Source organism: Manis pentadactyla, chromosome 3 (genome assembly GCF_030020395.1).
Source record: "Manis pentadactyla isolate mManPen7 chromosome 3, mManPen7.hap1, whole genome shotgun sequence".
Lineage (NCBI taxonomy): Eukaryota > Metazoa > Chordata > Mammalia > Pholidota > Manidae > Manis > Manis pentadactyla.
In genome coordinates, this window is record NC_080021.1 from 138,601,940 (window position 1) to 138,624,062 (window position 22,123).

General features: G+C 42.2%; 1 protein-coding gene across 3 annotated transcripts in view; it reads left to right on the top strand.

Moving 5' to 3' along the window:
- GOLM1 (golgi membrane protein 1) overlaps window positions 1-22,123 on the top strand; it is a 439,304-nt gene that overhangs the window by 413,932 nt on the left and 3,249 nt on the right. For all 3 annotated transcript variants that reach the window (XR_005032534.2, XM_057498531.1, XM_036924846.2), the window contains exons 6-9: window positions 10,776-10,902; window positions 14,949-15,108; window positions 15,778-16,044; window positions 17,369-17,482. Coding sequence is in view for 2 of the 3 variants with exons in the window: in XM_057498531.1 (XP_057354514.1) it covers window positions 10,776-10,902; window positions 14,949-15,108; window positions 15,778-16,044; window positions 17,369-17,482 (668 nt within the window). In the remaining variant the exon portion in view is untranslated. The remainder of the gene's footprint in view (window positions 1-10,775; window positions 10,903-14,948; window positions 15,109-15,777; window positions 16,045-17,368; window positions 17,483-22,123) is intronic.

Consider the following 22,123-nt stretch of genomic DNA (forward strand, 5'->3'; position numbering starts at 1 on the left):
TCTGTCTGTATCCATATTAAGCATGAGTTCATACCAATGTCTCCAATTCTAAGCCACTTAAATTAATGTAATACTATATAATTGGAAATGTTCTCAATTTGAGACACTATTTAATTATTTTATCAATGTTTTGTAGCTCAAAACATATTTGAAACTGTCTGTGGCAAAGACTGATCATTGCTTATCCAAACCAATTCTCTCCTTTTCCCCCAGCATAATTATTACATTGCTTTTTTTTTTTCTGTAGATAATTATTTTTTATTGAAGGGTAGTTGACACACAGTATTACATTACATCAGTTTCAGGTGTACAACATAGTGATTCAACATTTATATACATGATAATTCTAGGTACCAGCTATCACCATACCAAGTTGTTACAATATTTTGACTATATTCCTTATGCTATACATTATATCCCGGTTACTTATTTATTTTACAATTGGAAGTGTGTACTTTTTTTTGTTTTTCTTTTTTTTTTTTGTGAGGGCATCTCTCATATTTATTGATCAAATGGTTGTTAACAACAATAAAATTCTGTATAGGGGAGTCAATGCTCAATGCACAATCATTGATCCACCCCAAGCCTAATTTTCGTCAGTCTCCAATCTTCTGAGGCATAACAAACAAGTTCTTACATGGGGAACAAATTCTTACATAGTGAATAAGTTACATGGTGAACAGTACAAGGGCAGCCATCACAGAAACTTTTGGTTTTGCTCATGCATTATGAACTATAAACAGTCAGTTCAAATATGAATACTCATTTGATTTTTATACTTGATTTATATGTGGATACCACATTTCTCTATTATTATTATTTTTAATAAAATGCTGAAGTGGTAGGTAGATACAAGATAAAGGTAGAAAACATAGTTTAGTGTTGTAAGAGAGCAAATGTAGATGATCAGGTGTGTGTCTGTAGACTATGTGTTAATCCAAGCTAGACAAGGGCAATAAAACATCCACGTATGCAGATTTCTCTCAGAACAGGAGGGGTGAGGTACTAAGCCTCACCTCTGTTGATCCCCAATTTCTCACCTGATGACCCCCCCTGCAACTGTGCCTGTCTTAGGTTGTTCCTCCCTTGAGGAATCTTACCCGTCTCTGGCTAACCAGTCATCTTCCGGGGCCATACAGGGAAATGTAAAGTTGGTAAGTGAGAGAGAAGCCTTATTGTTTGAAATGGTTAGCTTTTTACTTCTTTGCATATTTATGCCCTGTAGCTTCTATGCCCAGCATTTGTCTTGAGGTATCTTTACCACTTGGAAGAATTATGATACTCGGTAAATTTGATATGAGGCATGAATTCTATTTAAGGGTTGTAATTAGGAAGGAAGAAGAAAAGCTATAGAACTAGCAGGCAGAAGAAAACATGGGAAGATTGATTATTTCTTTGACATATCCTCTTGTAGAGTAACTTCAGCATATATAGGTTTTAAGCTACTACTTAAATTGCACACACACATTAACATAATAGGAGTATAGTTACATAACCAAAGCATACCTGTAATTACCAGCCATCTCCAGTGAAACCAAGAAAACCAGTTAGGCACCTTAGGCATTTGTGAAAACTTATCTATGATATGGTGGATATTGTCCAACTGAACTTGAACAGTCTGAGAGAAATCAGACAAATTAAAACAACCCATTCCTGGGGAATGTTCACATCCCTTATGTTCTTTTAACAGTAAATAGTCTGTAGTTGTCAGATTTTGGAGCGCTACTATTTGCACTTCTCCTAATTCTTTATTGAGTTCCAACAGTATAGATCCAGTCAAATTTGTTGTTTTACTGTATGCACAGGCCAGCTTAGATATCTCCTTCCTCATTCCCATGGCAAGTCCAGGAACTGGTGGGATGAGTGCATCTACAGCTGTAGCAGTGCGTGGATCTTTGTTGGGGTTTTTTGGTGATCATCTTCTGGCATGAGTCTTCCAGAGAGTGCTGATGTTGGAACTTCTTTTTCATATCGTATCTTAGTTCATTTTTGGGGTAGCCCAATTAGGCTTTGATCCTCTGTATAAACACAAACAGACCCTTTGCCTACACTTTTATATGCCCTTTATACTCTTGTGTAGAACTCATTGGAGGTTACCACACAGGAACTGCCCTTTTTTTTTTTTTTGGTATCACTAATCTACACTTACATGACGAATATTATGTATACTAGGCTCTCCCCTATACCAGGTCCCCCCTATAAACCCCTTTACAGTCACTGTCCATCAGCATAGCAAAATGTTGTAGAATCCCTACTTGCCTTCTCTGTGTTGTACAGCCCTCCCTTTTCTCCTACCCCCCCATGCATGCTAATCTTAATACCCCCTTACTTCTCCCCCCCTTATCTCTCCCTACCCACCCATCCTCCCCAGTCCCTTTCCCTTTGGTACCTGTTAGTCCATTGTTGAGTTCTGTGATTCTGCTGCTGTTTTGTTCCTTCAGTTTTTCCTTTGTTCTTATATTCCACAGATAAGTGAAATCATTTGGTATTTCTCTTTCTCCGCTTGGCTTGTTTCACTGAGCATAATACCCTCCAGCTCCATCCATGTTGCTGTAAATGGTAGGATTTGCCCTTTTCTTATGGCTGAGTAGTATTCCATTGTGTATATGTACCACATCTTTATCCATTCATCTATCGATGGACATTTAGGTTGCTTCCAATTCTTGGCTATTGTAAATAGTGCTGTGATAAACATAGGGGTGCACTGATCTTTCTCATACTTGATTGCTGCATTCTTAGGGTAAATTCCTAGGAGTGCAATTCCTGGGTCAAATGGCATGTCTGTTTTGAGCATTTTGATGTAACTCCATACTGCTTTCAACAATGGTTGAACTAACTTACATTCCCACCAGCAGTGTAGGAGGGTTCCCCTTTCTCCACAGCCTCGCCAACATTTGTTGTTCTCTGTCTTTTGGATGGCAGCCATCCTTACTGGTGTGAGGTGATACCTCATTGTAGTTTTAATTTGCATTTCTCTGATAATTAGCGATGTGGAGCATCTTTTCATGTGTCTGTTGGCCATCTGTATTTCTTTTTTGGAGAACTGTCTGTTCAGTTCCTCTGCCCATTTTTTAATTGGGTTATTTGTTTTTTGTTTGTTGAGGTGTGTGAGCTCTTTATGTATTCTGGATGTCAAGCCTTTATCGGATGTGTCATTTTGAAATATATTCTCCCATAGTGTAGGGTTCCTTTTTGTTCTATAGATGGTGTCTTTTGCTGTACAGAAGCTTTTCAGCTTAATATAGTCCCACTTATTCATTTTTGCTGTTGTTTTCCTTGCCCGGGGAGATATGTTCAAGAAGAGGTCACTCATGTTTATGTCTAAGAGGTTTCTGCCTATGTTTTCTTCCAAGAGTTTAATGGTTTCATGACTTACATTCAGGTCTTTGATCCATTTTGAGTTTACTTTTGTATATGGGGTTAGACAATGGTCCAGTTTCATTCTCCTACATGTAGCTGTCCAGTTTTGCCAGCACCATCTGTTGAAGAGACTGTCATTTCGCCATTGTATGTCCATGGCTCCTTTATCAAATATTAATTGACCAAAAATGTCTGGGTTAATGCCTGGATTCTCTAGTCTGTTCCATTGGTCTGTGGCTCTGCTCTTGTGCCAGTACCAAATTGTCTTGATTACTATGGCTTTATAGTAGAGCTTGAAGTTGGGGAGTGAGATCCCCCCTACTTTATTCTTCTTTCTCAGGATTGCCTTGGCTATTCGGGGTCTTTGCTGTTTCCATATTAATTTTTGAATTATTTGTTCCAGTTCATTGAAGAATGTTGCTGGTAGTTTCATAGGGATTGCATCAAATCTGTATATTGCTTTGGGCAGGATGGCCATTTTGACGATATTAATTCTTCCTAGCCACGAGCATGGGATGAGTTTCCATCTGTTAGTGTCCCCTTTAATTTCTCTTAAGAGTGACTTGTAGTTTTCAGATTATAAGTCTTTCACTTCTTTGGTTAGGTTTATTCCTAGGTATTTTATTTTTTTTGATGCAATTGTGAATGGAGTTGTTTTCCTGATTTCTCTTTCTGTTGGTTCATTGTTAGTGTATAGGAAAGCCACAGATTTCTGTGTGTTGATTTTGTATCCTGCAACTTTGCTGTATTCCAATATCAGTTCTAGTAGTTTTGGGGTGGAGTCTTTAGGGTTTTTTATGTACAGTATCATGTCATCTGCAAATAGTGACAGTTTAACTTCTTCTTTACCAATCTGGCTTCCTTGTATTTCTTTGTTTTGTCTGATTGCCGTGGCTAGGACCTCCAGTACTATGTTAAATAACAGTGGGGAGAGTGGGCATCCCTGTCTAGTTCCCGATCTCAGCGGAAATGCTTTCAGCTTCTCAGTGTTCAATATAATGTTGGCTGTGGGTTTTTCATAGATGGCCTTTATTATGTTGAGGTACTTGCCCTCTATTCCCATTTTGCTGAGAGTTTTTATCATGAATGGATGTTGAACTCTGTCAAATGCTTTTTCAGCATCTATGGAGATGATCATGTGTTTTTTGTGTTTCTTTTTGCTGATGTGGTGGATGATGTTGATGGACTTTGGAATGTTGTACCATCCTTGCATCCCTGGGATGAATCCCACTTGGTCATGGTGTATGATCCTTTTGATGTATTTTTGAATTCGGTTTGCTAATATTTTGTTGAGTATTTTTGCATCTACGTTCATCAGGGATATTGGTCTGTAGTTTTCTTTTTTGGTGGTGTCTTTGCCTGGTTTTGGTATTAGGGTGATGTTAGCTTCATAGAATGAGTTTGGGAGTATCCCCTCCTCTTCTATTTCTTGGAAAACTTTAAGGAGAATGGGTATTATGTCTTCCCTGTATGTCTGATAAAATTCCGAGGTAAATCCATCTGGCCCGGGGGTTTTGTTCTTTGGTAGTTTTTTGATTACCGCTTCAATTTCATTGCTGGTATTTGGTCTGTTTAGATTTTCTGTTTCTTTTTAGGTCAGTCTTGGAAGGTTGTATTTTTCTAGGAAGTTGTCCATTTCTCCTAGGTTTCCCAGCTTGTTAGCATATAGGTTTTCATAGTATTCTCTAATAATTCTTTGTATTTCTGCGGGGTCCGTCGTGATTTTTCCTTTCTCGTTTCTCATACTGTTGATTTGTGTTGACTCTCTTTTCTTCTTAATAAGTCTGGCTAGAGGCTTATCTATTTTGTTTATTTTCTCAAAGAACCAGCTCTTGGTTTCATTGATTTTTGCTATTGTTTTATTCTTCTCAATTTTATTTATTTCTTCTCTGATTTTTATTATGTCCCTCATTCTGCTGACCTTAGGCCTCATTTGTTCTTCATTTTCCAATTTCGATAATTGTGACATTAGACCATTCATTTGGGATTGTCCTTCCTTTTTTAAATATGCTTGGATTGCTATATACTTTCCTCTTAAGACTGCTTTTGCTGTGTCCCACAGAAGTTGGGGCTTAGTGGTGTTGTTGTCATTTGTTTCCATATATTGCTGATTCTCCATTTTGATTTGGTCATTGATCCATTGATTATTTAGGAGCGTGTTGTTAAGCCTCCATGTGTTTGTGAGCCTCTTTGCTTTCTTTGTAGAGTTTATTTCTAGTTTTATGCCTTTGTGGTCTGAAAAGTTGGTTGGTAGGATTTCAATCTTTTGCAATTTTCTGAGACTCTTTTTGTGGCCTAGTATGTGGTCTATTCTGGAGAATGTTCCATGTGCACTTGAGAAGAATGTATATCCTGTTGCTTTTGGATGTAGAGTTCTATAGATGTCTATTAGGTCCATCTGCTCTACTGTGTTGTTCAGTGCTTCCGTGTCCTTACTTATTTTCTGCCCAGTGGATCTATCCTTTGGGGTGAGTGGTGTGTTGAAGTCTCCTAGAATGAATGCATTGCAGTCTATTTCCCCCTGTAGTTCTGTTAGTATTTGTTTCACATATGCTGGTGCTCCTGTGTTGGGAGCATATATATTTAGAATGGTTATATCCTCTTGTTTGACTGAGCCCTTTATCATTATGTAGTGTCCTTCTTTATCTCTTGTTACTTTCTTTGTTTTGAAGTCTATTTTGTCTGATATTAGTACTGCAACCGCTGCTTTCTTCTCGCTGTTGTTTGCTTGAAATATGTTTTTCCATCCCTTGACTTTTAGTCTGTACATGTCTTTGGGTTTGAGGTGAGTTTCTTGTAGGCAGCATATAGATGGGTCTTGCTTTTTTATCCATTCTGTTACTCTATGTCTTTTGATTGGTGCATTCAGCCCATTAACATTTAGGGTGACTATTGAAAGATATGTACTTACTGCCATTGCAGGCTTTAAATTCGTGGTTACGAAAGGTTCAAGATTAGCCTCTTTAGTATCTTACTGCCTAATTTAGGTTGCTTATTGAGCCGTTATATACACTGTCTGGAGATTCTTTTCTTCTCTCCCTTCTTGTTCCTCCTCCTCGATTCTTCATATGTTGGGTGTTTTGTGCTGTGCTCTTTCTAGGAGTGCTCCCATCTAGAGCAGTCCCTGTAAGATGTTCTGTAGAGGTGGTTTGTGGCAAGCAAATTCCCTCAGCTTTTGTTTGTCTGGGAATTGTTTAATCCCACCATCATATTTGAATGATAGTCGTGCTGGATACAGTATCCTTGGTTCAAGGCCCTTCTGTTTCATTGTATTAAATATATCATGCCATTCTCTTCTGGCCTGTAGGGAGAAGTCTGATGTTAGCCTGATGGGTTTTCCTTTATAGGTGACCTTTTTCTCTCTAGCTGCCTTTAAAACTCTTTCCTTGTCCTTGATCTTTGCTATTTTAATTATTATGTGTCTTTGTGTTGTCCTCCTTGGATCCTTTCTGTTGGGGATTCTGTGTATTTCCGTAGTCTGTTCGATTATTTCCTCTCCCAGTTTGGGGAAATTTTCAGCAATTATTTCTTCTAAGATACTTTCCATCTCTTTTACTCTCTCTTCTTCTTCTGGAACCCCTATAATACGGATATTGTTCTTTTTGGATTGGTCACACAGTTCTCTTAATATTGTTTCATTCCTGGAGATCCTTTTATCTCTCTCTATGTCAGCTTCTGTGCATTCCTGTTCTCTGGTTTCAATTCCATCAATGGCCTCTTGCATCCTATCCATTCTTCTTATAAACCCTTCCAGAGTTTGTTTCATTTCTGCGATCTCCTTTCTGGCATCTGTGATCTCCCTCCGGACTTCATCCCATTTCTCTTGCATATTTCTCTACATCTCTGTCAGCATGTTTATGATTCTTATTTTGAATTCTTTTTCAGGAGGACTGGTTAGGTCTGTCTCCTTCTCTGGTGTTGTCTCTGTGATCTTTGTCAGCCTGTAGCTTTGCCTTTTCATGGTGATAGGAATAGTCTGCAGAGCTGGGACGAGTGACAGCTGGAAGGACTTCCTTTCTTGTTGGTTTGTGGCCCTCCTCTCCTGGGAGAACAGCGGCCTCTAGTGGCTTGTGCTGGGCAGCTGCGCGCAGACAGGGTTTCTGCTTCCTGCCCGGCTGCTATGGAGTTTATCTCCGCTGTTGCTGTGGGCGTGGCCTGGCTCGGGCAGCTGCTCCAAAGTGGTGGAGTCGCGTTGGAGGGGGAGCTGCTGGGAGGCTGTTTATCTCGGTAAGGGGCCTCCCTGCTCCCTGCAGCCCAGGGGTTAGGGTGCCCAGAGATCCCCGGATTCCCTACTTCTGTATTAAGTGTCCCGCCCTGCCCCTTTAGGACTTCCAAAAAGCACCTGCCAAAACAAAACAATGACCACAAAAAAAGAAAAAAGAAATTTTTTTTTATTAAAAAAAAAAAAAAAAAAAGGTGGCCGCTTGTTTTTCTTTATTCTCCGGCGCCAGCCTCAGGCATCTGCTCACCAGTCTTGCTGCCATGTTTCCCTAGTATTGGGGTCCCTATCCCTTTAAGACTTCCAAAAAGCGCTTGCCAAAAGAAAACAGCAAAAAAAGAAAAAAAATGGTCACTCGCTTTTCTTGTGTCCTCCGGCGCCAGGCCTCCAGCACCCGCTCACTGTTCTTGCTGCCCTGTTTTCCTAGTATCGAGGGCCCTGCACTCTGGCCCGGATGGCTGGGGCTGGGTGTTCGGCAGTCCTGGGCTCCGTTTCCCTCCTGCTCTGCCTACTCTTCTCCCGCCAGGAGCTGGGGGGAGGGGCGCTCGGCTCCCGCGGGGCCGGGGCTTGTATCTTACCCCTTCGTGAGGTGCTGGGTTCTCTCAGGTGTGGATGTGGTCTGGATGGTGTCCTGTGTCCTCTGGTCTTTATTCTAGGAAGAGTTGTCTTTGTTATATTTTCATAGATATATGTGGTTTTGGGAGGAGATTTCCGCTGCTCTACTCACGCTGCCATCTTCTGATCTCCTCTGTCCAATTATTACATTTCTAATCCTTCCTTGTAGTTAAGTATAGCTAAGGGACTAAGTTCTGGCCAGTGGGGAAAGAAAACTGTAGGATGGCACTATAGGAAATCTTCTGAAAGTGGGGACAGTCCACTGTACATCCCTTTCCTTGACCTTTCCTCTTCCTTCCTTCCTGATTTCTTGGAGTCACACAAGATGGTTGGGCCACTAGCAGCCTCTTGGATCATGAGGTAATCATGAGGATAGAAACCAGTGTTAAGATATTGAAACAGAAAGAAATTTGGACTTTTGATGACTTGTAGCTGCCATACTGGCCCTAGAGTGCATACATCCAGACTTCTTTTATGTGAGGAGAAAACAGACCACTATCATTTATTTGGCCTTTCTTTTTCACCCAGCCTAACCTAGTGCTAACTGATCCACTTTCTGAAAGTGCCTTTAGATAGTGTTCCTTAATCAAACTAGATCATCTTCATGAATGCTTATGTATTACCCAAAAAAGAATTTTTTGGGAAGGTCATTTAGAATTGAGTCCTTCAGAATAAAAAGTAGAGAAGGGAGTTTAGAACTTGTTCTAGAAAAGAAAGATAACTTGGGAGCTCAGAGAGAACTGGGCAGGGCAGACGGTGTCCTTTGGTCACTGAGGTGAGTGAGTGAGAGGAATATCTTCAGAGTGGGTGTAAAAACTATTAGTTATGTGGGCCTTTTGGGGAAATCTTTTTTTTCTCCTTCTCAGATTAGATGTTAGATCTTTGTCATAGTCACGCAGGTCCATAAAGCCTTGTTCTCTTCTCTTCCAGTCTGTTTTCTCTCTGTTGTTTAGATTGGATAATATCTATTGTTCTGTCTTCCAGTTCACTGAGTCTTTCCTCCATTCTGCTATTTAACTTATTCCTTAAGTTTTTTAATTTGGTCAATACATTTTTCAATTCTGAAATTTCCTCTTGGTTTTTCTTTATGTATTCTATTCCTTGGCTAAAATTTCCTATTTTTTGAGACTACTTTTTCATTTGTTTCAGGAATGTTTTAATGGAAACATTTTACTAGTGGCTGCTTTAAAATACTTCTCCAACCATTTTAACTTACCTGTCATGTTGGTTTCTGTTGATGATCTCATTTCATTCAGGTGACTTTTCATTCAGAGATCTTCTTGGTTCTTGATTTGAGTGATTTTCGGTTGAAACTGAGGTCAGTGTAAAAGCCCTGCTTCCTCACTGACATCCTCTGACACCACCCCATGGGATGAGGGGGAGACTGCTGTCAGGTGGGGTGGAAATGCAGGCCTCCCCCTTGTTCTGCAGTGACACCACTGTGTTCTTTAGATTTGAGTCCCCTAGCTGGTCTGCTTTCTCTCTGCCTTTCAGAGTCTTATGTCTGTTTTTTACGTAGTGTCTAGAGTTTTTTATTGTGCCTAGTGGGAGGAATAGGGAAGAGCACATCTATTCCATCTTTCTGGAAATGGAAGTCCAGTTTGAGTTTGATACTACCCAGAGTTAGCACAAACCCCACAGGGGAAGGGGCACAGTCCCACAAGGCTGCCCCCACTTCAGATGAGGGCCACAAGTTCTGGGGGTCCCCAAGCCATCTGTACCTCTGCCTGGCTGGCTACAAATTCAGGGCTTCTATCCCCCTTAGGTTTGATAAGTCTCTGGGATGACTCACAGAACTCAGGAGAGTGCTATACTTAAAATCCCAATTTTATTATAGAGAATACAACTCAGGAACAGCTAAATAGCAGAGACCCGTTAGGTATAGTTTTAAGGCAGGGGTGGGGGCAGACAGTGGTGCCTGTCCCAGCAGAGTTGGGTGGTCCTCTTTCTAGTACATCAGTATTGTCACCAGCCAGGAAGCTCACCAAGCCTCATCTCCAGAGTTTTTATCTGAGCTTTTATTACATAGGCATGATTGATGAGAACATTGGCTGCATGACTGAACTCAGTCTCCATTTGCCCCACTCCCTGGAGTATGGAGTGAGGCTGAAAGCTCCAACCCTTTGCTCAGGCGGTTGGGTCCTCTGGCCACCAGCCTCCATCCTAGAGCTATGCGAGCTCCTCCCACTGAGTCAGCTCATTAGCATGAACTCAGGTGTGGTCCACAGGGGCTCATTATGAATAACAGAGGACACTCCTGTCAGGGAATTTCAAGAGTTTAAGGAGTTCTCTGCTAATAACTGGGGACAAAGACCAAATATATTTTTTATTATACCACAGATTGTATTTTAAAAATTGTTTTTCTTACCAAGAAAGTTCACCTGTTTATCATGTGACAAATTACAATTTTCTTGTCATTTAATAACGGACACACCCGTGTTAGCCTGCCTGACATGGGCTCTTCTGAAGCAGGACAAAGACCAGCTGTGTCTCGTACTGAGTGGGCTTGCGGTCACAGCAGGGCGTGGTGTGAACATCCCTGTAAATACTCGTCCTGTCCTTCGGCTCTCTTTCACCCAAGGAGCCAGTGTATCAATCAGATGAAGGAGCTGAAGGAGCAGTGTGAGGAGCAGATAGAAGAGGTCACTAAGAAGGGCAACGAAGCTGTGGCTTCCAGAGACCTGAGTGAGAAGGACCAAAGCCAGCAGGTAATTCTGGATCTTTTCTGCCAAGGATTTCCAGAAGGTGCTCCTCCCTCTCTTCACAAATCTCATTCCCTCATCTGCTGTGTGATTTGCTCTAACGTCCGGTCTCCTGTGTGGGTTTGGTTCCCTAAGACAACAGCCTGGCCCCAGGATGCTGGGGATCTGTGTGCGCGCACCAGCCTCCTGTGCCAGTCTTGGTGCTCAGGCCTTTACTGGGATTCTATCAGTTCAAGCTCCTGGCCACCCTGGAGGAGAGTTGCCAGTTGCCTGATCTGAGGGCTCTGAAGCTCATGTAGGTGCCTAAAAACTGTGGCCAAGGTCACAGCACCTTGTGTCAGGCGGCATCCTGTGTGAAGCACAGTTCCGCAAACCACTGCCCAAAGCCTGCTGTGGAATCTTTGTTATAAATAAAGCAGCTTTATGGAGATAGAATTCATATCCCACACAATACACTCATACAATATTTAAAATTCATTGGTTTTTATTCATAAAGTTGTGTAACCATTATCACAATCAATTTTCATTACCCTGAAAGAAACCCACAACTGTCAGCTCATTCTCCATTTATCCTTAATCCCCAGAACCCTAGATAACCACTAATGTACATCCTGCCTCTGTAGATTTGCCTTATCTGGACATTTCACATCAGTGGAATCATGCAATTTGTGGCCTTTGCATCCCGATCCTTTCACTTAGCTTAATGCTTCCAAGGATCACCCATGTTGATGTGTGTATGAATACTTCATTCATTTTTATGGCCAAATAATATTCCAATGTGCAGTCATACCATATTTAGTTTAGTCTTTTGTCAGTTGAAAGGCATTTGGGTTATTTCCAGTTTGGGGCTGTTTTTGAATAATGCTGCTATGAACATTCACATACCCATTTTTGTGTGGACACACGTTTTCATTTCTCTTAGGTATATACCTAGGAGTGGAATTGCTGGGTCATATGGTAACTCTATTAACATACGTATTGAGAAACTTCCAGCTGTTTTCAAAAAAGTGATCACACTTTTACATTACCACCAGCAGTTTCTGAGGGTTCCAGTTTCTCCACATCCTTGTCAACACTTGTTATTATCTCTTTCATTACAGATGGCCTAGTGGGTATGGAGTGGTATCTCACTGTGGTTTTGATTTGCATTTCCCTAATGACTAATGATGTTGAGCATCTTTTCATGTGCTTTATTGGCCATTTATGTATCTTCTTTGGAGAAATGTCTGTTTGGATCCTTTGCCCATTTTTTAATTGAGTTATTACTGAGTTATAAGAGTTCTTAATATATTCATATATATATAAAGATATTAGATAAATTAGTTGCAAATACTTTTTCCTAGTCTGTGAGTTATTTTTTCACTTTCTTCATGGTGTTCCTCGAACCACAAGTTTTTAATTTTGATTTGTCCAGTGTATCTGTTTTTTCTTTTGTTGCTTGTTCTTTTCATGTCATGTTTTAAAATGCTTTTTCTAACCCAAAGTCATGAAGATTTACTCCTATATTTTCTTCTAAGAGTTTTATAGTTCTTAGCTCTTACATTTAGTCCTATGATCCATTTTGAGTTAATTTAATTTTTGTATATGGTGTGATGTGAAGTCCAACTTCATTCTTTTCCATGTGGAAATCCAGTTGTCTCAGCACCATTTGTTGAAGAGACTATTCTTTCCTCCACTGAATTGTCTTGGCACCCTTGTAAAAAGTCAGTTTACTGTAAATATGAGGGCTTATTTCTGGACTCATAATTATATTCCATTCTGTTTGTCTATCCTTATATCAATACTGCACAGTCTTGATTACTGTAGCTTTGTGGTAAGCTTTGAAATCATAGTGTGAGTCCTCCAACTTTGCTCTTTTTCAAGATTATTTTGTTTTGTGCCGGTTTACTTTCCATATGAATTTTAGGATCTGCTTGTCAATTTCTTAAACAAAGCCAGGTGGGATTTTTACAGAGATTACAGAGGATTTTACAGAGATTACTGAATCTGTAGATCAGTTTGGACCCACTGCCACCTTAACATTAAGTCTTCCCATTCTGTGAATGTGGGATGTCTTTTCATCTGTTTAAATCTTGCAAAAATCTCTTGCAGCAATGTTTTGTAGTTTTCAGAAGTCTTGCACTTCTTTTGATCAATTTATTTCTGTTTTTTTAATGCTGTTATACATGGAATTGTTTTCTTAATTTTATTTCTGAATTGTTCATTGCTAATGTTTCGAAATACAATTCACTTTTTGATGTAGACCTCATATATTTTAACCTTGCTGAACTTGTGTATTAGTTCTAATAGTATTTTTTGTCATTCTTTCAGATTTTTTTATATACAGTATTATGTCATCTAAAAATAGAGGTAGTTTTACATTTTATTTTCCAATATAGATGCCTTTTACTTCTTATTGTCTTACTGCCCTGGCTAGAACCTCCAAGACAATGTTAAATAGAAGTGGTGAGAGTGGACATTCTTGTCCAATTGTTCTTGATCATAGAAACAAGAGCATTCACACCTTCACCATTAAGTCTGATGTCAGCTGTGTATTTTTCATAGAAGGACTTTATCAAGTTGAGGAAATTCCTTTCTATTTTAAATTCGTTGAGTGTTCTTATTAAGAAGAGCTGGATTTTGTCAAATTCTGTTTCTGCATCTATTGAGGTGATCATATATTAATATTTTTCCTTTATGATATTGATCTGGTATTATATTGATTTTTGGGTATTTAATTTTACATTCTTTAGAAAATCCCACTTATGGTGTATAATACTCTCATATGTTGCTATATTTGATTTTCTAGTATTCTGTGGAGGATTTTGGAATCTATAGTCACAAGAGATATTTGTCTGTAGTTTTATTTTTGTAATTGTTGTTGGTATCAGGGTAGATAGAATTGGGCTTATAGAATGAATTGGGGAGTGTTCCTTCCTCTTGTATTTCTGAAAAGTTTGTGAAGATTTGGATTGATTCTTCCTTAAATGTTTGGTAGAATTCACTAGTGAAGCCATCTGGGATTCTTTGGAGAAGTTTTTTAGATTACTAATTCAGTCTTCTGTTATAGGTCTGCTCAGAATTTCTATTCCTCCTGAGTCAATTTTGGTAGTTCATGTCTCTGGAAACTTGTCTAATTTCGTCTAAGTCATCAAACTTGTTGGTGCATAGTTGTTCATGGTATTCCCTTGTAATAGTTTTATTTGTGTAAGATCAGTGGTGGTGTCCCCTTTCATTTTTTATTTTAGTTATTTGAGTCTTCTCTTTTTTCTTGGTTAACCTAGCTAAAGACTTGTCAATTTTGTTGATCTTTTCAAATAACTAATTTTGGTTTTGCTGATTTTTCTCTATTGTTTTTCTGTTCTGTTTCATTAATTCTTGCTCTAATTCTTATTGTGGCTTTCTTGTTTTAGATTCAGTGTGCTCTTCTTCCACTATCTTAAGGTGAAAGATTAGGTTACTGGTTTCAGATCTCTCTCTTTTTCTGAGTATAGGCCTGTAAATTTCCCTCTGGCACTGCTTTAGCTGCCTACCATAAGTGTGGTATGTTGTATTTTTGTGTTAATTTTTCTCAAGGGATTTTTCTGATTTGCCTTTTGGTTTTTTTTGACCCATTTGTTACTCAGGAGTATATTGCCTAATTTCTGCATATTTGTGAATTTATGTAATTTCTTTCGGTTACTTATAATTTCATTCTACTGTGACTCGAGGATATACTTTGTGTGATTTCCATCATTGTAAATTTGTTGACGATTATCTTGTGGCCTGGCATCTGTCTGTCTTGTCCACAAGCACTTGACAAGACTGTCTTTTGCTCCCGTTGGGTCAGTGCTGTGTAGGCCTCTGTTTGGTCTGGTTGGTTTATGCTTTTGTCCAAATCTTCCTTTTCTATGTTGATCTTCTGCCTGCTTGTTAAATATTGCAAGGACTCTTCCGGGAGATCAAGGCCCTTCCTCAGGCCCTTGGTGTTCTCCTTTGTCAGAAGGACACGGTGGCCCGTTGCATGGCCTGGGGTGTTGCCGGGTTCACTGTCACGGAGCCCCTGCCCTGGCCTTCCTGTGCTCCCGTTGCAGCTCCGAGCCCTCGGTGAGCCTCAGCCCAGGCTGGAGGAAGCTGGCCAGCCTCAGGCAGATATGCCACATGCGAAAGGAGGCGTGCCCAGCAACAGCGAGCCCCAGACCCCAGCCCCCAGCCCCCAGGCAGCTTTGGATTTGAAGAGACGAGGCGAGAAAGGTAAGCGAAGCTTGGCAGGTATGGCGAAGCCCTCTTCAGAGCTCTGTTACATAAACGCAGCGGCTCTTCCCGGCCTTACCCCACGCACGTCCTCGGCGGGCAGAGCCGGCTGCTGCAGGCCGGCAGGAGCTCTGGCCGGGCGCCTGTAGTCAGGGCTGCGGGGCCTTTCCCGTCTCACTGGCATCGCATCCTCGTAGAAAGGAGCGCCTTGCTCATCGGCAGCCGTGTAAAGAAGGCCCGGCTGCACCTTTATTCTGGCCGAGGGTGGGACGGTGGGATTCAGGGGAGGGGGCCCGAGTGCTGGGCAGCTGCCCCTGGGAGCTGCAGGGCCGCCGCGTCCCGGGGGGTGGGTGGCCGTCAGGCACAGTGGCGTTCCCCACCCCTGCGTGCTTGCCTCGGCCCATGCGGGTCAGGGACCCCAGCAGCACAGCTCCTCCACCTGGACGTTGTCGCCGTAATTAAGTTAGTCCAGATTTTTTCTGAACTACTTTTCTCTTCCTCGTGGTTCTGAAGGTGAACTGCAGGCATAGAGGCCTGGAGCCCCCCTGCTGAGCTCACAGCCCACCCCGTCAGTCCTCGGGAAGGCTCGGGCATTGGGCGGTACAGGGTTTTTGGTTTTGTTTCTGTGAGGTGATGGTGAGGTCGCAGCTAACTGTATTCTGTGCCCAGAGGAAACCAACGAGATTCAGGTCATCAGCGAGGAGGAGCTGCGGAGGGACAGCCTGGGGCCGCAGCGGGAGCCCGGCCAGCTGCAGGCTGGGGGAGACGATGGCCCCGTGGGCAGAAGAGGCGTGGGGGAAGCCCAGGGTGGCCAGACCCCCCAGGTGCCGGCCGCCCTGTTGGCGATCCAGGAAAATCAGGAGCTGGAGGAGCTGGAGCGGGAACAGCTCGTCATCCCCGACGGGCAGGAGGAGGGGCAGGGTGCTGACGAGGAAGGTGGGTGCGCGGCTCCATGGACTGCCCCCGACTCCTCTCCACGGCTTGTCTTATGTGGGAAGGGTCCCCTGAAGTTTGGCACAGGGCGGTTCACGACCCGGCAGCTCATTCTGTTCATGGAGGAGGCAGGAGGGCAGGGCGGGGCAGTGCCCATCCCAGCACTCGGCGTCTCAGAAATACCACCCACAGTGGGTCAGGGGGCCGGTCAGGTGCCCTGCCTGGCAGTGGGTGCTTAGCATCCATGAAAAGTAAGCCCACGCCTCTGCTCCTGGCCTCCATCTCCCCCCTGCCGCATGACCCGCAGTGGCTGCCAACTGGTGAGGGGAGGTGGGAGGGAGCCGATGGAAGGCAGCATCTGATGCCTAGTGAGCCCTGCCACAAAGTGGCACCTGAACCCCACCTTCCTGGTGCGGCTGACTTTTTCTATTTTCAAAAGATACAGGAACATGTGGGCAACTGAGCTCAATGGAGTACTCTGGGATGTATTTTGGTCCTTTGGAGATGTGGAAAATTTCTGTCCCAGCCAAAGTAGGAGCATTTATGAAGACACCTGTGCCCTGGGACAGCCCAGTAACAGAAGTTGGGGACTATGCATATTCGCAGAAGTTAACCCTGACTCCATTTCAATCTAACTTTTACTCGTTTGTCTTTTTGCAGAGTGAGTTCTCACAAATTCTCAGTTAAATAAAAGGGAGTAAAAAAGGGAAACTTGGGTGGCTGATGCAGCAGCACTCTGCTTCAGACCGCAGCTGATCCCAGAGTGCAGCAGCTGAAGAGCCTGAGGCCCAGCAGGCACACCTCGGGCCGGGTGCCCGTGACTGCCTGAGAGAGCGCAGGGCGCATGGCCTGGGCTGGGGGTGCACGGAAATAGTAGACCGGCTCTCCCAGGCATGCTTTTTAAAAAAAGATTTTGTTGACCTACCACATACATATATAAAATGTTTACAGTGAACCCTGTGAATGTCTTGAATGCACTTTGTCCTGATCATCTTCGGTGGTTGCTCTTCCCTCTAGGGAAGAGCGAGGTGGTGAGTGACCTGGTTCTGTAGGTATGATGGGAAAGTGCATCCTTTGGCTCACAGTAGCCACTCCATTTCCTTTCTTGGGGCCGTGAGCCATGCTGAGGAGATGCCATCATTAACTATAAACCTATTCTTTCCAAAAACAGTGGCACCTGCCTTTAACCTTAACACACCAGTCCCTAACAGTTCCTGCCAGGGAGCAAATAGATCTGATACTTAAACCATGATGAGGACAAGCCCAGGACCTGGCCTCAGGGGACAAACGTTAGAAATCATGTTTTATGTGTCTGTGAATTTTACAGGGAGAAATCAGCAAAAACTAGGGGAAGATGGTGACTACAACATGGATGAAAATGAGGCCGAATCTGAGACAGACAAGCAGGTGGCGCTCACAGCGGGTGACAGAACCTTGCCAGGTAATGACTGGGTCAGGGGGTTGGCTTTCAATCCCCTTTGTGGTCCTTCACTTTCCAACTCACTGTGCAGTGAATACCGGTAGTGTTTTGAAAGAGATTATTGTTGGAAAGAGACTCTTTTCTTCATAAGCCTTTGAATGCAAGGGCCGTGGGGGGCAGGGTTAAGGGGCGAGAAGCCCTACATGAGAAGGCCTGTCGGAGAGTCTGTGCATCCATGCGGCTCAAGCCCTCAGGTGCGGTTGGAAGATCTATCTTCAGTGACATTTAGGGATTTCCCAACAAAATGGCTATATTGCCCTTGGATCAGCCTGTAACACCAGTCAGAAAGCCCTGATACTTGCACAGGGCTTCTGGGCAGCTTTGTATAGTAGCACTTTGTATTATTATTTTGGATTTTTGAAGAGTCCAGGCCAGTGGGATGTGTTGTATTCTGGATGGCTCTGTTTCCCTGTAATTGGATTCAGGTGGGTGCTTGTAGCTGCAGGCAGTGTCCCCTCACACCAGGGGGTACAAAGGAGTAGCTGGGGATGGCGGGGCCGAGGTGGTGCTCACCAGGTGGCCCCCCTGCTGAAGTCCATTTTCTCTGTTAACTAGGAAGTCATCTGGAGGGGCGTGCTTTGAAATGGAGTGACTTTACCATCTATTGAAAACACTTGCATAATGAATGATGCCTGTTCTAATCCTGTTACCCACATTTAATAGGTGCCATTCATTAAGGTCCCCCACCCACATCACACACATTATTCGTTTTAGCATCACCATGGACTCTGGTTCCCGTTTTTTAAGTTTGTTTTTCTGTTAGGTCCTTGGTGTTTTCTTTCTCATTTCATAAGAGCTCTTTAGATGTTAGGGACATTGCCCTTTACTTGTGGTGTTAGTTGCCAGTACTTCTTCCTAGTTTGTCTTGTATTTTTGCGTATGTGTTTTGCCATGTCAAAGTTTCAAAAAATTTTATGTCATTTCTTTTATTCAGGATATTGAATCTTGGTTAGGAAGATTTCCCACCAAGAGATGGAAGGAATTCGCCCTTGTTCTGGTTCAATATGCTTTCAGGTTTTTCTTTTAGTTCTATCATAAAGTTAAACACAGATTCACAAAAACACACAAAACAAATGTGTCTTGAGAAGGCAAACACCTTGTCCCCTAGTCAAGAACTAGAGCTTAGGCTGCCCTCCAGAGGCCCCTCCCCAGGCCGCTGTCCCACATTGTCCCTCTCCTGGTTGTAACCCTTATCCTGACGTTCCTAATAAGCATTTTTTTGTGTTTCTTTGTGGCTTATCACTCAGTTGGGCATCCTGGACACCACAGTGTAGTCTTGCCCATTTTCTTAAGTTCAGTGTGTCTTCAGGTCCCTCTCGGTCTACGGGTACCCTTTTGGTTCCTTTGTTTTCTTTGCAATCTGTTGAACAGCCAAAGCTGTTTGACCTGGAGTTTGCCACTGTCTGGATAGTGCTCATGGTACATTCAGTGGTGTGGCCTTGTGTGTTCTTTTCTCTCTGTTTCCTGCAAATCAACCCCTGATATCCAGAGGCTTGTTAAGACTCAGGTTCAGGCTAACACCCTTGGTAAGATGATAAATGGTGTGGTGTGTTCTGTTATTAGGAGACGTCTCTCGTTACAACGTAAGCAGCACTTGATGCCCAACGCCTAATTCATTGGTGGCATTCTGATCCAGCCATTTCTTTCATCTGTCAGTTAGAATGTTTGTAAAAATATTCAGTGGATTTGTTCACATAACATAAGCAGTATAATGCTTGATTCTTTCTCTTTATTCAATCAGTTTTAACAATAATGAATGATTTCCCTGTCATCCTCTGAAGATGATGATTTTAAAAACATGAACTTATGGATTTAAACATACTAATGGATGTCAGTTGCATTTATTACCCTTTTTGAGGTTTGGGTTGCCCCATCTTTGGCCAGTGGAGGTTCCCCTTTTTCCCTGACCCTTTGTGCTGCTTTGCCTCTCGTCTCTGACCTGCTCAGCCACTGCTTCCCTCCACACTCCAGTCCCTGAGTTTCCTTTTCCCTCCATGGGACTCCACCTGAATGGAGCCTGGCAGGTCGGTCTCAGAAGTTCACGGGGCTCAGTGCCCACCAGCTCCTCAGCCTTTACTGTGGCCACTTTGTGGTCACCTGCTGTGGGGCCCGCAGAAACTCCTGCCTCCAGCTGCAGTCTGCCCATTGGCCCAGGTACTTTCTGGAGTAGATGTGGTAGCGCTTTGAGGTCCTGCTGGTCTCAGGTCCATCAGACGCGCCATCGCCCCACTGTTTCCTTTGCAGATGCTGCTCGCAAAGGGGCAGCTAGCTATCTGTGGTTTGTCTTGACCGCTCATGCTTTGGGGTCTGTACAACTCTGCCATCTAATTTTGTAAATGTCCATGGTTTTTTAGTTTTTAAATTTAGTTGCTCTTAGGGACTCAGAGACTTAAAAACCATGCCACCAGCTTACCAGAATCATCCTCTGCTTTCATGTTTACATTAGGTCTGATTCATTTCAGATATATTCAGGAGTATGGTGTGAAGTATGGGGCCAATTTTCTGGCCAAAGGGCTGTATAGTTGGCCCAACACCATCCCAAAACACCATCATCTCAAAGCCAGTGATTTGAAGTACTAACCTTACTAAATACTTGGGTCTATTTTTTGGACTTGGTGCTTCTGCTTCATTGGTTTCTCTGTTGATTCACACTGAACCAAATGTTGTTACAGCTTATGTTTTGATATCTGGCAAGGTTATTCCCTCTGGAAATTCTCAGCCCGGGTCTCTTTGATACTTCTTCCAATTTTGATTCCTTCTTGAACTCAGAAGTGTTAGATCTCATTCAACTTGTTTCTTACGATCTTTTTCATATTTTCCTTTTCTCTCTGGTCTGCATTCAGAATAATTTCCTCAGACGTATCTTCCAGTTCACAAACTTATCTTTAAGCTATGCCTTACCTGTTAATTTATGCTTTGTTTTTCATCTTAATTATGTTTCATTTTAAACTTTCTACGTGGCCATTCTTTTTTTTTTTTATTGAAGGGTAGTTGACACACAGTATTACATTAGTTTCAGGTGTACAACACAGTGATTCAACATTTATATACATGATAATTCTAGGTACCAGCTATCACCATACCAAGTTGTTACAATATTTTGACTATATTCCTTATGCTATACATTACATCCCGGTTACTTATTTATTTTACAATTGGAAGTGCGTGTATATATATATATATGTATATATATATTTTGTGAGGGCATCTCTCATATTTATTGATCAAATGGTTGTTGACAACAATAAAATTCTGTATAGGGGGGTCAATACTCAATGCACAATCATGAATCCACCCCAAGCCTAATTTTCGTCAGTCTCCAATCTTTTGAAGCTTAACGAACAAGTTCTTACATGAAGTACAAATTCTTACATAGTGAATAAGTTACATGGTGAACATTACAGGGGCAGTCATCACAGAAGCTTTCAGTTTTGCTCATGCATTATGAACTATAAACAGTCAGTTCAAATATGAATACTCATTTGATTTTTATACTTGATTTATATGTGGATACCACATTTCTCTATTATTATTATTTTTAATAAAACGCTGAAGTGGTAGGTAGATACAAGATAAAGGTAGAAAACATAGTTTAGTGTTGTAAGAGAGCAAATGTAGATGATCAGGTGTGTGCCTGTAGCCTGTGTGTTAATCCACGCTAGACACGGGCAATAAAACATCCTACGTGGCCATTCTTTATAGGCCTTATTCCTTGCTCATGTTTTCAAACACTTTTTATCTTTAAACACATCACACAGTTGTTTTGTATTACATGTCTTCCAATTTCAGTATCAGAGAACATGTGCTTCTCTTTGTTTCTGCAGATTCTCATACTTTGTTTCGTGTGTTTTGTGCTTTTTAACCTTGACCTACTCCTTTGCTTGGAACTCTGTGGGAGGTCTGAGGACAGAATTACAGTTGAATTTCTCTAGAGGGTTCTTTGCCTCTGCAAGTCTCCAGGAGGGTGCTACAAGCTCACAACCTCTTCTCTTCTTCAGATTTTTTTCTTGGACCATACAGGAAATTGGAGTTCAAATTATATACCTGCACAGTCATGTGATTAAGACTCACCTTGTTCTGTCTACACACTGGGCTTTCTTTCTTTTCTATAGATATATTTTATTAAGGTATCATTGATACACACTCTTATGAAGGTTTCACAAGAAAAACAATGTGGTTACTATATTCACCCTTATTATTGAGTCCCCCCCCCCCCCCATTTACCCCATTGCAGTCACTGTCCATCACACACTGGGCTTTCTTGCTGTCCATTTTCATTCAGGTTTATTTCCCATTATCTTAAACGAAGGATATGAACCTGTGGAATTTCAGCTTCATAGAAGAGTCCCCTTCTTGATTCCCCACCTTGCATGAGGCCCTCTTCTTTGGCTCTTGTCCCTTTACACCTTTTGAGGCTGTGAAGGGAGATGCCCAAAGCCCTCAGGCCTCAGCAGAAATCCTCAGGGCAGAGCTGGCTCTGTGGCTTACTACCTACACAAGTTGCTACTTTGACCTCATTTGTGGCCTTGCAGATTCCTTCATTTTTACTGTTACAAGCAATGCACTTTAATGTTTAATTTAAAAACTTTTAACTTTTAATTT